The sequence below is a fragment of the Bactrocera tryoni genome, chromosome 1 (genome assembly GCF_016617805.1).
Source record: "Bactrocera tryoni isolate S06 chromosome 1, CSIRO_BtryS06_freeze2, whole genome shotgun sequence".
Classification (NCBI taxonomy): Eukaryota; Metazoa; Arthropoda; class Insecta; order Diptera; family Tephritidae; genus Bactrocera; species Bactrocera tryoni.
In genome coordinates this window covers 7,121,009-7,136,489 of record NC_052499.1, presented here as the reverse complement: position 1 = coordinate 7,136,489, position 15,481 = coordinate 7,121,009, and the positions used below count along the sequence as shown (strand labels likewise).

Below are 15,481 nucleotides of genomic sequence, written 5' to 3'. Positions count from 1 at the left end.
CACTTAGTCGCTTGCATTTCAATGTTCACGCCTTCAAGCATTAGCAAAAGTAGTTGGAAAAGTTTTATTACACATGTGAATATCACGCAAACATCCATTGGATTTTACAAGCAGTTTAGTTTGAAATCAGAGCAGGTGCTTTAATCACCGGAAAACTTTTATAACTACTAGTAAATTATGTTGTGCTACTAACAAAAAGATGAAATGATATATTTTATAAAGACACTTTAAAGCTTAAGTCCATAAATTTCAATTGCATGCTTCGTTATAAAAAGGATTTCTGATGAAAGGCGTCCATAAAACGCATTTGCCATTTTTCGGTGAACAGCAAAGACGCACACCGCCAATAGTTAGCTGTGACGCGCACCTGAAAATTATTTAAAGAAAATTTCAACGCGTCTCTTTATATCTAATACTTACGTCGTTAGTACGATAAGTATAGACTAAATATCTGCTTAAATGTGTACTAGATACTAGTGACATGTTTGCTAAAAAGGCAAATCTTAAGAAGGAAGATACTTTCTGATATCAAAAAATAATCACTTCGCGCCTAGCTTTCTTATAAAAAGTCAGAAATTAGTTCAATTATGTCCATGACTTTATATAAAAATTCTTGCGAGGCAAATTTGCTCTACGCTGAATTCAATAAGACGCTTTCCAAAATTTCTTTAAGATTTATTGAATTAAAGTTTCTTTTCCAGCAAGTAATATCAAAATATAATTTCAGTATACAATTTATATGTCACTCAATATGGCAGTAGTTTCAAGAGACGTCTAAACATTCTTGTTTCTTTCCTTACTGTCATAGACACTGTTCACGTGGTTATAACCGAGTTAGCAACCAGTCGCTACTTCTTTTCGCTATTTGGCGCCAATTAGAAGTACCAAGTGCAGCCAGGCCCTGCTATACCTGATCTCTCCAAAGGTGCGGAGGTCTTCCTTTTCTTCTGCTTCCACCGGCGAATACTGAGTCAAAAGTCTTTGAGTGGCGTATTCTCTTCCATCCGAACAACATGAGCTAGCCAGCGCTACCGCTGTTTCTTGATTCTCGTACAGCTCATTATCGTATGAATCGTATAGCTAGCCAGATTATAGAATAACTTAACCCAATTTGGTAGACTGAAAATTACTGAAATTATGTCTTATTATCTGTTGGAGTATACAAACTTGAATTATTCTTAAAGCTTTAGGTAAGCTCTTAGTATAAAACTATATATTTTGATTTGAGAAATAGAACATATTCCCATTATTTTTTATCTCCCATTGAAGTGGTCAGTGCAGCCTAAAATAATAATATTCTCTCCCTTATATATTATTCTGAACAGTGTCTTAATAAAATATTTGACATAACATCTTGTAAACACATATATCTTTGAATAAATAAAAAATGAACTAGAACTCATTCTATTTTGACTTTTCTTCGTATTTGCAGAGCCGTCTTCATTGCAGACCAAAGATTTCTGGCGCTAAAGCAACCGGACAAATTCTGGACGCTGCAAATAAAATACGTACAAGCAAGAGATGCGGGCGCCTACGAGTGTCAAGTGTCAACGGAGCCAAAAGTTAGCGCCCGAGTGCACTTGCAAGTGGTTGGTAAGTTGCAAACAACTTTCATTTTATTGCAGCAGCGGCGAGGGCGGCGCTGGCAGCGGTGGCAGCGGTGGCAGCGGTGGCAGCGGCAGCCAAAACTTATGCAATTAAGTGAAGGAAAGCAAAAAGAAAATTCTGCTTTCAGCTTGCGGCTTTAACCATTGAGTCTAAGTCGATTCTAAGCAAACGAGGCGTTCTAGGAAAGGTTAAGTGTGGTCTCAGTACACAAACACATGTTCACCTGTGAACTATGTGTTGTTGTTATCACTTTTGTTTTGTCACAAGCGATTTGTTTCTATGTTACTGTAATACTTTCTCACACATAAATGCACTTTAATATTTATCAGAAATTGAGTTCACATATTTCCAGAGTTAATCGCATAAGTTAGCAACCAGCGCGGAACTGAGTGTCCAGGGAGGGCAGAACTGATTTCGGTTATGGGCAGCTAGTTTTATTTAGTTTTAGTTTTCTCGAGTAATGGAGGTATTTAACTAGTAGCTCAGGTATGTTCTCTACGCCTCATAGGACGTCAGATCTAGAGTAACGTCTTCAGGCCTTTGACTGAAATCAAACTCAGAAATTAATAACTGTGACACATCTGACTTGAAGTAATGAGTTCCAGCTTCCAAATTTGGACTTAAGTTTGTACCATAACTCTTTCGATGACTAGACATAATCTAGTTCCTCAGTTTTCAGATATCGATCTGAAATACAGATATAGAAACTTAGCATATAACTGCCATAGAAACTGAACAGTCGGAATCAAGTGGTTGCATGGAAAACCTTCTCATTTGACGAGATATTTTCAATAAATTTGGCAGAGTTATTACCAAAGGCAGTATTGTAATCTCCAAAGAAATCGCATCGATTCACTGTAACATAAAGCTGTTATACAAACTTACCGAACAAAGTTCTTGTAAGGGACCTTTTATAATTTAAGGGTATTCTGACTTTGGTTTTTTATCATATTTCATTAAAATTGCAGTCCTCTCTTGTTGCCAAACTTCTACGCCACATACGTATGCGTGAACCCGCAACGCCAAACTCACACACATGTCACCACAACCATTCATTCACTAGCTCAAATGCGCCGGCATTGCGGTGCCATGCATTTAAATTTACTTGGAAAATTTAATTTTAATTGTGGCTGGAATGTATTGAAAAGTCAGAGTCCAACTGCCTAACGGTCATGACAAAAGAAACTTTTGCATAGCCAAAAGCTTTTAACAAGAAAACTTTTCGCCGCCCCTAACGGTTAGGAATTTAATGGCACATACAAGAATGTCTTATTTAGTTCAGCTTCGGTTGAAGTCGCTGCTTGGGTGCGACGTACATATACATATGTTGGCGTCTGTATCTGGGTGTGTGTGGCTTTCAGTAATAACACACCAGCACACGTATGTCTTCAGCATCTTCGCCTGATGCTGTGGACTCAGCTGCGGAGTTACATAATAACAATATAACAAAAGTAAGCGCCAACATATACAAATAAATAAAAAAGGGAAAAATAAATGAAAGTTCAACTTCCAACTAATATTTGGTCATGTGTGAAAAGTGCAAGTGTTGAACGCTTCAAAAGTTTCCTAAATATTTCTTCGGGCTATGCTCGAAGTGGGTGTGTCGCTGTCAGTAGTTGTTCCGATAATTGACTTTTAGTGGTTTTTCGTAGAATTTCAAAATTACTGTTATTTTGGTAAATATTTGTGTGTGTTCACCAAAAAGTTCTGAAAGTTATTCTATGGTAAATATTAAAACGCAAGCGTGTGTGGTCAATGTGCCAGCAGCTGGCACTTAACTCATATTCTCCTGAGGATATGTGGCTTCACAGTTAACCTTTACTCAGTGAAATAATAATAATAATTCTTCAAAAAGATATGTAAATCCAAACCCACTAATTTTACTATTTTTCTTTGCTGCCACAAGATTTCACCCCTAATAAGTTTAATGTACATTTACCCCTAACTAAGCCTTTACTTGCTTGCTCCAGCGGCAACATATTTTTTTAACTTTATTAAATTTTTGTTTTCAAATTAAGTAAATTTAAAATTATTTTTTTTATCATTACTTATAATTTTATTCCCCTTTATTCGTTGCACTTTAATAATATTATATTTCTGGTCACGTAATATTCTTCCCCAATACATACAATTATGCCAATACATGCTTGAAATAAATCCACAAGGGCTTCAGACACCTCTATGTGTGACCGAAACAAATGAGCCGAGGAAAATATGCTGTAAATGACAGAAACACAAATACTTAGGTAATTTGCTCGTAAATGCGGCAGGGAAAGCACGTAAGCCGGCCGAAGATCAACCCTGCCGAAAACACACACACTGAAAATAAAACAAACATACGCAAAAGAAATCGAGCGGAAATACCAGATTTAACATTGGTTTCTCAATAACAACAACAAATGATCGAATACAGAAAACCGTACGCGTGAAACTGGCGAAACACACAAAAGGAGGGTCCCAATGACAAAACGAAGGCTATAAATGCAAATTGCTTTCCACCTATTCGTGGAATGGGGAAAGTCGATGGGAGTGAGTATAAATATAGGAGGAGTTCATATTTGTATTGGTTCGTGTTTTTTTTTTTGTTTCATGGCAATATTTGAGGAAGAGAGGGACTACTTCAACGCTTCTATGTAGTATATCAAACCACCATTTAATTAGTACAAATAAATGCTCGAAACCGATATAAATGTAGCTGAAACTGAATTTTTCAAAACCCTTTAAAGTGCGATTGGAAAGAGAAGAAAAGGCAAGGGCACAGTTGCACATTTCTTCTTCTCTTTTGGCGTAGACACCGCTTACGCGGCTATAGCCGAGTTAACAAAAGCGCGCCAATCTTACTTCCTTTCCGCTGTTTGGCGCCAATTGGAGATTCCAAGTGTAGCCAGGTCCTCCTTCACCTGGTCTTTCCAACGCAGGGAAGATGTACCTCTTCCTCTGCTTCCACCGACGGGTATTGAATCGAAAACCACCAAAGCTGGAGTGCTCTCTTCCATTCGGACAACATGAGCTAGCTAACGCAGCCGCTGTCTCGTAACGCCGACTCATCATACATTGTCATCGCCCATGACACTGCACCATATAGCACGAGGATATGATAAGTGCATTGTAGAGTTTGGTCTTTGTCCGTCGAGAGAGGATTTTACTCCTCATTTGCCTTCTCACTCCGAAATAGCAATCTAATATGCAAAATTCTTAGTTAGAGGCTTGAATATAAAGCAATGCCTTATGTTCTTTCGACATTAGTAGAGGTTCTTCTCGGACATTTTCCAATAGCCATTCATGCGATAAGTCTAAAATCTTGACGGACGCAAGTTATCAAAGTTATATGGAGGGGGATGAGGTGGAAACATACATACACTTACTCTTCCTTTGCAAAACTTAAAAAAAATATCGCGGAAGTCTTATCTGCGGTGTCTTCTTCATAGCCGAAACTGACATTGGCCGTCTCAATAAATTTTTCAAAGGTTTTGTCGAAGTATAAGGGTCTTACGATAAATTACATTGTGACAAAAAGCTACCAGAAAATTGTAAATGAAATGCAAAATATTTAATTATTCATCAAGATTTATTTTGTAGCCCTCAAAGTAATCCTCACTATATATATGTAATACATTTATACGAACGATTTTTTCACTTCTCGAAACACTTTTCATAAATACTTTTTAGAATGGCCCTCAGTTCCTTCAGCGAATTTTTTTTTATCTCTTCTATCCACTGAAAACGGGTTCCACGGAGCGGCAATTTCTGTTTAGAGAACAAGAAAAAATCACATGGAGCTAAATCTGGTAAATACTGTGGTTGATCGATGGTGTTCATTACGTTTTTGGATTTAAATTCAGTCGTAATCTTTTTGACAAAAAAAGCAGCTTTTACGGGACGAGTCGAGCAAGAACGCGTTTCTTACCCAAAATATCCACCAAAATCATTCGAACGGACTCGCGAGATCTCTCTTGCCACCTATTTCACATGTGCATTTTTAAGCACATCCTTGTGTGTATCCCTCGTAGGCTTGTTTTTTTGCTAAAATTGAAGCACTGTAAGCCTTTTTCAACATTCGCAATGATTTCGCACACGAATTGGGTTAGAAATACAAAATTTGAGACAAATTATTTGTTCAATTTTTTTATACACTATAAAAATGGCAACGCAGTACTGGGGTTTGCCGACTTATGCAGCTGCTGTAAACAAACTGGTTGACAGATCACGCTCATACTTGATATAATAATTAAGAACAGTCCTACCACCTTAGCGGATTACAATTTTTTGAAATAACATTTACCCGGGGAATTAATATACAATTCCTGGATGTTTTTTCGGCAGTTGCAACGGAACGCCGTTCTAAGCTGTCAAATCGAAAATTAAAAATAACTTTTTCCTGTAGGGTACTTTGTATGTTTTCTCTCATCTGCTTGTTCTGGTGAATACCACAGCCATTCTGGACTCACACAGACTATTGCTGTAGATAATGCGAGAACAAAGCAGTGCTTATCAACACATGCATAGCTATGCACATACTACTTAAATTATTATATACATAGGTAAGTATACTCGTATAGGTATAAATAGTTGAAAAACAAACAGCGTGTGGTCGTTGCGACAAGCTCTTTGTCGTTGTAAATGGCAGCGAGCGGCTCAATGGATATTAAAGTGTATTTTTTCTGCGCACAACATGTGCGGTGCTCCGGAGAAAGTGTCGCAAAAAATGCAAATATGATAATGACAACGGGCTATGCGGCGCTGAATAGCAATGCTGCCATGAATGGCGAAAAAAGGACAAAGCGGAAATTCAATTTGTATGTCGGAAATGTGAAGTGATTATGCGGATTAAGCTGCGTGACGCAACTTTTTTCACGACCACGTGATTATAGGTGTTAAATAAAAAATAAATTATTGAAACCATTTGTTGTTTTTCTACTTTTTAAAGAAGAAAAAGGGAATTGTATATGAAATATTTGTTGATTAAATATACAAATAATTTTAAGTAGCCGCAAAAGCCGCTTTGCATCGTTATGTAGAGCTGAGCTGACCGTCAGTCTGTATATACGCGAATTGAAACCTCAGTGTTTGAGATATCGGTTTAAAATTTTGCATACGCCCTTTTCTCACCAAGAATCTGCTCAATTGTTGAAACCGCGCATATCGGACAAATATAGCATATAGCTGCCAGACAAACTGGACAATTGAAAGCAAGCGCTTGTATAAGAAATCATTGATGAAATATTTTTAGGAAATTCGGCACTTTCTGAGACAGTGGTACAATCTGCGAAGAAATTGTTCAGATCGGCTCACTATAGCATACAAACGATCGGAGTTAAATTCTTGTGAGTAATCTTTTGAATTTTTTAAGGGTTAATAGCTTCGGTTGAAAATTGATTTTATCGCCCACTTCAACATTGGCTTGAACAAATTTGAACTTAAGAACAGGATATTCTCACTTTTATTTCCTAAAAGGTATTAAATTTCACTTCTGTGGTAGTCAATTAGCAGCGTCAGTAGGGAAAATAATACAACTCAACCATTGCACTAAGGGGTATTTGATGCAAAAAACCGGTCATAATTATTTAGGGACCTATATTATCTTTAACTATAATAAAAAACAATATTGAATCAATATATAGCATTTATTAATAAAAATACATGATTAGAATAGAAAAAATAACTGAAAATGAAATAATATAATTAAAAAAAATTAATCGGTTTCAGGATAATCTACTTTGCTGATTACATCAGAATCCTCTTCCTCGACAGTATTCTCGTCTGACCTATTGAGATTAGGTGTTGCTGCAGTTAAAATTGGTTTTGCTTCCTCGGAAAATGGCACGAGTTTCTTCTTATTCTTTGGACGATTGCAGCTGATAAGTGGATCGGATGTTAAAAGCAGTCTGTTCGAAATATCTCTGTTACAATCGATCCTCGAAAACTTTCGGGCAAAATCTACCCGATATTTTCTGATATGTTTATTTCGGGCCTCAGCAGCCTCCTCGGATAATTGTCCAATTGGAAGAATTGCCTCTTGCAGCTCCTGCGCTCCGTGTATCAGGCTTTTGTGGACAGTTGGCGACATTGGATACCAACCGTACATTTCCACATACAATTTTGCCATGTCTTGGGCATAATCATCGAATTTTTGAGAATCAAGCTCATAACCACTTGATATTATTTCAAGAATAACTTTAAATCTTTTGATTACTTCGATGTTGATGCCGGTGATGCGAGAAGAGCATTCTGCATTTTCGAAAAATCTCCTAGATGTATTCCCGTCATTCCTGTTTCCAAAACCAGGTTTAATAACATCAACCAGTAGACCCATTTCATCTTTAAAACATTTTTGTATTGTCTCTTTTGTTTCCTTAATAATCTTTTTGTCTTCTGCTATACGGGCTTGCCAATTCTTTATGGGTTCTTTATATGTTAAGTGCAACAACAACTCAAAAAACCGTATTCGGGGGTGGAGTACTGAGAGGCCAAACTTTAAAGCCTCTTGATTTATGACACCTTTTTTTAATTTATTAAAATCTTTTGAAGTCTGACCGCATACATAACATCGCATAGTAGAGGTTGTATCCGTTGCATCGTTACAAACTTTCCCGTCTACCATTGTCAGTAATATTTTATGAATGATGTGCGCTGATGTTTCACTGTCTCTTGTATCTTCCAGATCTCTGGCTTGATTTTCGATGTATTCTATTTCTTGTTTAGTTACATCTTTTGTTTCGTGAGTAAATTGAGCTCCATTTTTGTTTAAAATCTGTCTTGAAATGCCTCAAAGAACGAGACAAAACGTTTCTATCCTCTGTTGGGCATGACGTCAACTGAGCAATTCTATCTTCCAGAAAGGTGAATTTTTCGTCCATTTTTTTCCTTTGTACTCCATTATAATATCGTATAATTCCATTCGGGTGATATTTTTCACCATTGCTGCAGAATCTATGAAAAAAAAGCAAAACCTTATAACATCCTATTTTGTATAGAATTACACCGTGCACTTTAAAAAAAATACCTATAAAAATGGGGTGGGTTGGGGGACAATTTTACTTCTGTTTCGGATAGAAGAAGGTCCAAATTACATTTCCATACCAGAATTCTGGCGCGACAAATCCCGACAAATAATCAAAAACAATAATATTATACCTTTTTTTGTAAAAATACTACATTCTTGCAAAGGCAACTAACAACATCAGTTTAAATGCTTAAATTTAAGAATAAATTGACTGTTATACGTCTTAATCATAAGTACATACCTTTTACTTCCATATTCAATAAAGAATTTCCAAGTAAATCTCCACACGCAGCCGTATCAACCAAGGGAAAATATGTAAATAATCGAGAACGCCGAGAACAGAGACACGCGTTACACTCAATGATTGGGTTCCGACTGGATCCGTGGCGATAGCGGGGTAAAAAGCGGGCGGGGGAGGGGTGCGCTGGTTGGAGCGGTTATTGTAAATAGTAAAACATGCGGCGTAAATACCATTTGGCGAAGTTTAGTAAAACCACTTATGACCGGTTTTTTGCATCAAATACCCCTTAGTGCATTGGTAGGAAAGATACCACTTATCGATATAGAGCTGTGGGATATGCAGCGGCATCTTAGTAAGATCCAAGGGCTAAACTCATGGACCAAAAAAGTTGTATGGTGAACTTAGCGTTGCCCGTTAAGCGAAATCTTGATTCTAGTAGCGTTTTATACAGACTATGACTTCAGCAAACTGACAACCTTCGAACTTCTCGATAATCACACCACCATTTTCAAACACTGCTTCCTTTGAGCTTCGTAAAAAATTTTACAATAAATTCTAATGTTGCACCATAGAGCTTTGCTAGACACCATCTGTCGAGACTTCCAGCAGAAGAGCACTATCATTGTTAAGATAAAAGATCGAAAGAAAAATCACCACCTGGCACACCCTGTATATATACATACTTACTAACACTCGTGCTTGTGGCACCAGTGTGCTCAAGCAGATTGATATAAACTACAACCAATGCAAGGCTAGGTATTCTAGATAGCGAAACGCACATGCAAACTCCTATACATATATACATATATACAAGTATATGAAACGATTTGTTGTTGCGCACGTCAGCAAGGCAAATTTTGCATTCACGCTTCCTTCTCCGTTTTGCGAGTACGTGTTAATGCCACAGCTGCTATTCTCCGAAAAAGATTTCACTTGCGCATTCGTAACAGCTGCGCTCGCTACCGTAACGTAATGCCAACTGATTGCTACAGCCACATTGCAAATGTGAAATCCTCGAAATCTTCATCCGTTTTTATTTCTCGCAATTGAGTTACTACACACCCACACACACACATGTAATATATTTATTTATTCGACAAGTGTGTGGTGGCAGAAAAGTTTTAGAAATGCACATGTAACACCTCATCGAACATGCGGCCTTGCGCGTGCGTGTGTGTACATGTGTGCTTTGGTGTGGTCGTGGTACGTGTCCTACGTGCCAGGCAGCTGTTAATTTAGTTTATTGCTTCACATTCAATTGTTATAAGTGTGACAAGCTGCCGTTGCTGCCACTGCTCACCTGTATTTTTCTCGAAATTATTCTCCTCAGCATTTCTATCATTGCAAATAAATATTTCGCACTCATATTTACAATTTTTTTGTGCCTTTCTAATTCTAGTGCCACGCACCGAAATTGTCGGCGGACCAGAACGCTTAGTGAAGGCTGGCAGCACTGTCGTGTTGCGCTGTATCGTACGCGGTGCCCTGGAGCCGCCCACCTTCATCATGTGGTATCATAGTACGGAGCAAATCACCAGTGATTCAACACGTTATCGCACACAAGTTGACCGAAATATACCCGAAATCGAAGGCGATGCCCATAGTACGGTAAGTGAAGTAGCAGCGCTACCTTATACAAATTTGTTTAGAAATTTAGTTAGAACGTCAAAGAAGGTATTTTGTAAATTTCTAAATGCGTTGGTAAAAATATATTTACTTCCAAATTTGTTAGCAAGCACGAGCGCAATACGAAATATTTCATAAACTAGTAAGCGCATTACAGCTGACACAAATAAGAAATAGAAATATATTTGTAGCTGATTTTCTTCAGCTGAGACCCAACAACACTTCCAAACACTATATCAGTTTTATATACTGACATTCGCTTTGAGTAGGAAATTTTTTTGGAAATCTTTGCATTTTTCAACCTATAATTCAGCAATCCATATTTACCTCTTATTTAGTATTGGGTAGTCGAAAAAAACTTTTCGTATTTTGACAATAGATGTCGTTGAAGTCGTATATCTCCCGTGCTACCAATCACATTGTGTTTTACCATATGGTGTTGGAAAAAAATTGGTGAAAATAATAAAGAAATTCGCTATATTTTGAAATTTTTGAAAAATTGAATGGACCTAGTTTACATCTGCGATTCTTTGCTGAAACGAAATGAAATCGAACCATTTCCGAAGCGAATGGAAACAAGAGACCAAAAGTGGTTCAAATACGACAATAATGTGCGAAAAATATCATGGTCCAAGCGTGGTGATGCTCAAAAAATGTTCGCAAAGCCAGGATTGGCGCCTCGAAAGGTTATGCTGATTGCTTGGTCAGATTGGAAAGGAATCATCCACTATGAGCTGCTCCAGCGTGGTCGAATGATTGGGTCTACATTTTACTGTCAACAACTGATGAGAGTGAAGTAAGTAATCGAAAAAATACGGCCATAACTTATCAACAAAGAAGTCTTCGTCTTCCATCAGGACAATGCTAGACCACACACATACTTGTTGACTTGGCAAAAACTGGGAGAGCTTGGCTGGGAGGTTTTGATGCATCCACCATATAGCCCTGATCTTACACCATCGGATTAACATTTTTTTTCGATCAATGCAGAACTTCCTTAAGAGAGTAAAGTTGGCTTTAAGAGAAGCGTGTAAAAGTTACTTGTCGCAGTTTTTCGCCGAGAAACCAGAAAAGTTTTACACTGTTGAAATACAAGGAGCGTTGCAAAGTAAACAGGGCTTTAAAAAAAAACGGAACAAATAGTTTTTTCGGCAAAATCAATTTATTTTATTCAAAATAGTCTTCTTCTGCTTCAGTACAAACGAATGTTTTAGCTCGTTGACTGTTGTAACTGTTTTAATGATGATTTCGGCTGACTTTTGATGAATTCACACACAGTTTCGATGGAATTTCCGGTGATCACGGATTTTGATTGGCCCACATGTTGATCGTCATTTATGTCCTTACGACCACTTTTAAGACGTTGAAAACACCGGTGCACTCTACTACGGGATAGGCAATCATCGCCATAAACTTGTTTCATCAATCAAAACGTTTCGGTAAAGGGCTTACCAATTCTAAAATTAAATTTAATGCCAATGCAAATTAAAATAAATTTAATTTTCATGTATACAATGTAGGTATACACTCCTTAACTCAAACAGTTTATCTTTCGATACATATCTTAAGAAATTAAGATAATATTTATAAATTTCGGCGCACGAACTCAAATTTTTCTGAAATTTATTTAAATATATGCAAAATAAGATATTATCGCTGTCAGCTGCATGATACACTCACATAAGTATATGTGAGTACATATACATATGTACTTCAAAGCCTCTCCATGAATGCTTAAGGAAATGTCTACAAGGCAATCAAATAAGCTCGCAATCTCGTTAAAGCATTACCCATATTATCATAAACGTTCAGCAATAAATCTTTGTATTATGCAACATATACTTGTATAGTATATACATACATATTTAACATTAATTTATATGCTTACCCAAATACACAAATACAATCGTACATTCGTGTTGCTTTAGATTGCTCTCATTTATGGCCAAACATTTTTGTTTGATCATCGGCTTAGTGCAAATGCCAAGTCACCTGTTCCTTTGTCGCATTTTAGCCGCATTTAATCCATATTTATTATTAACCGACAGCAGCACGACTGTCAGCCTCAGCAATGACAGCCAATTAGGGTATATCGAATGACTGCTGAGCAGGAATAAGCAATCAAGTTAAGCTAAATCCAAATGTAAACACAAATAAAGCAACTTTTTTTACGTTTGTTTATTAAATTTTGCATTTGAAGACTTTAGAATACCGCTTTGGGGGGATGAAAACAATTTGAATGCGTGCAAAGCTTTGATTTCATTCCATTACAAGTTACTGCAACTTAGCACTTGAATTCAGCACTACAGCAATAATCGTAATGCCTGAAGTGTTAGGAAGTGGAAAGTGGACGTTCTTTAATTGAATTCAGCTTTTGATGTTTGCGAGAGGAATGATGTACATACATATATTTGCATTAGCATAATTGAAAACTTGGCGTTAGATTTTTGATCTCCATTTGAAATATTGTTTCTTATCTGCATCTTGCACTAACTTGTATTTAGCACCGGCGCGCTGCTACTTGCCCAATTTCTCGTCTAGTGAATCAATATTATATTGTTGCTCGCAATAGTGACATAGCACACTTTCTTGGTATCTCTATTTTTCATTTTTTTAGCTCTCATTCTCATTCGTAGCTGAAACATGTAAGACACTGAATTTTACAAAACTTAGTTGTAGTTCCTTAATACTACTGTTACGATTATATACTGACTATGGGTATACATTTTGGACTCATCCCGGCTTGATAGCTCTGATTATCGCTTGACAGTTTTTGCATACAATACATCACACTGATTGTGAGAATTTTCATTGGAAAATCTGCAACACTCAATACGAAAAAACCGACAATAAATAAAACGGGCAGTAAAACAAAACTCGGTACTATTTTCCTAGCACGTCACAGAGAAAAACTTCCACTCTCTTTTAGCACCGAGATCACGCACTAGTGAACAGAGAATGCGTACATGCAAACACGAATATTCTTCGACACATCAATCTTTGCATTTTCGATTGTATCGTTTTTTCCATGTTTATGACTCAAAGCTCTTGAAAATGCGAGTAGTGATTATTTCTAAAGAAGAAGGTTGAAAAAAGATACAACCCATGGACATCTATTTAACAGAATAACACATTTCTAAACAACAAATCTTATTTCATAATAATTTATTTTCTCTTTCACATGCACAACAACAACAAATGGCTTAACAATAACAAAAACGTTTGGCGGATAATACGTGTGCTGTCATTGACATTCACGCGCGCTTCACTGGTTTTCTTCATCGATGCTGGTGGATTTGTCACGTTGCCTTTGTTTTTCAATGACGCCGCCACCCACTCCGCCGCCTCCTGCGCCACCGACACTGACACCGGCACCGACGCTGACACTTTGCATCGTTGATATTCAACTGGCAAATACAGACCGGCTCATTAATCATTGAATCAGCGAAAAAACGTGATAATGGCAATTACACATGTAGCCCGTCAAATAGTCCCAGTGTGACTGTGATGCTCAACGTTATAAATGGTGAGTACGTGGGGTTGGTTGGTTAAATGTAAAAGCGAATCAGCAAAAGTTAAACAAACCAAGTGTAAGTGAATACTTTCTCTCTTTTACTTACAAATATATATATTTTATGTTATTCGCGTACTTGATTGCTCATCCTTCAACGTTGGTGAAGCAAATCTTGTCGTTGCAAGCAGTTTGTCGCTGATATTTGCAGTTCTTAATCTCGACTCTGTTTAGCAGATAACATTTTAGTGTCTAAGCATCATTCAATCACTTGTGTGTGAAATTGCCGATACTGTATACGTAATTTAGAGTGATTTTTAGACTGATTCAAAACTGGCACACCTTCGAAGCAAGAGTGAGAGTGTATTTAACCGTTATTAGATATTCAAGATCTGTCAGTATTATTATATATAGCAGGAGATTCAGAATTTAGTGGAATTATTGCTAGTTTTTATTTGCAAATTCGCGCTTAGATCTTTAATAAAGGCTTGCCTAACTCTTTCATTCGATTTCGGTTCATTGTAACACGCGTGAAAAGACATCTAACCGCTGTCTCTCTCTCTCTTCAATATGCATTCGAGTGGCTTGTCTCTTTGTTTTAGAATAACTCTAGACAATTAGGGCATGTCTTTTGTTTTCCTTTTCCGAGTAAAGTGATTATTTGATCCCCTCCAATTGCGCAGATAGTTTTTAGTTTGTTCAGACACCCCCAGAATGTTTTCCAATATTTATGAGACATACCCAAAGGTTGCTCGTAGCAGTCTTTTCTCAACGAGCACATGATCTCGGCCAATCTGCAACAGTTTGAATCAATCTGGCGCCCATAGAAAACTCTATTTGCGCAAATTAAGCTCCGATTTTCAGATATCAGAATTGATACTATGAAAATTACCATAATGGGCTACCTCTCAGAGAGCATAGTCGGAGAGAAAATGTTACGAAAAGGCCCTTATTTTTGGCTCCACAAGCTAAAGCTGGCTTGTTATGCATACCAACGAACTGAGTTGTGGATTTGATTTCCCGAACAAATATGAAAGGTGTTCGACTCTTCTTAGATTTATGAACACATGACCCTCTATTTAATAACGAGAGACTACAATCATTGGAAATCAAATGAATTTGTACAAGGTAGCTGCTTCGATAAAAGTATGTAATTTAAAGCTGATCCATACCAATGTTCCAAAAGCTAACCCACAGCAAAGATATCGTCATGAATGTAGTGCTATTTAATGTGATAGGTTTCATACGTCTTAAGCCGGCTATATTTTGACATATTTCGAATAGAGAACAGCGGATTTGTGAGCTGTAGCAAGATCGAACTCATACAGTTTTGATACTAAGTACTAACGCAGCCTATAGATTATACAGTAATGCATCTTTTGTGTTTCGAATTATACTTTTTTTATACTCTCTGCCTCTCTTTAATGCCTCTCTTTGCGATTTTGATTTGCTATGACTTCCTGTTTACAATTTCACTCAGCAAATCAGGCAA

At 37.2% G+C, this 15,481-nt stretch overlaps 1 protein-coding gene across 4 annotated transcripts in view; it reads left to right on the top strand.

Annotated features, from left to right (window-relative positions):
• Nucleotides 1-15,481, top strand: part of LOC120767708 (zwei Ig domain protein zig-8) — a 197,259-nt gene that overhangs the window by 171,010 nt on the left and 10,768 nt on the right. For all 4 annotated transcript variants that reach the window (XM_040093914.1, XM_040093931.1, XM_040093907.1 and 1 more), the window contains 3 exons: nt 1,433-1,593; nt 10,252-10,460; nt 13,899-14,004. In XM_040093914.1, the coding sequence (XP_039949848.1) occupies nt 1,433-1,593; nt 10,252-10,460; nt 13,899-14,004 (476 nt within the window). The remainder of the gene's footprint in view (nt 1-1,432; nt 1,594-10,251; nt 10,461-13,898; nt 14,005-15,481) is intronic.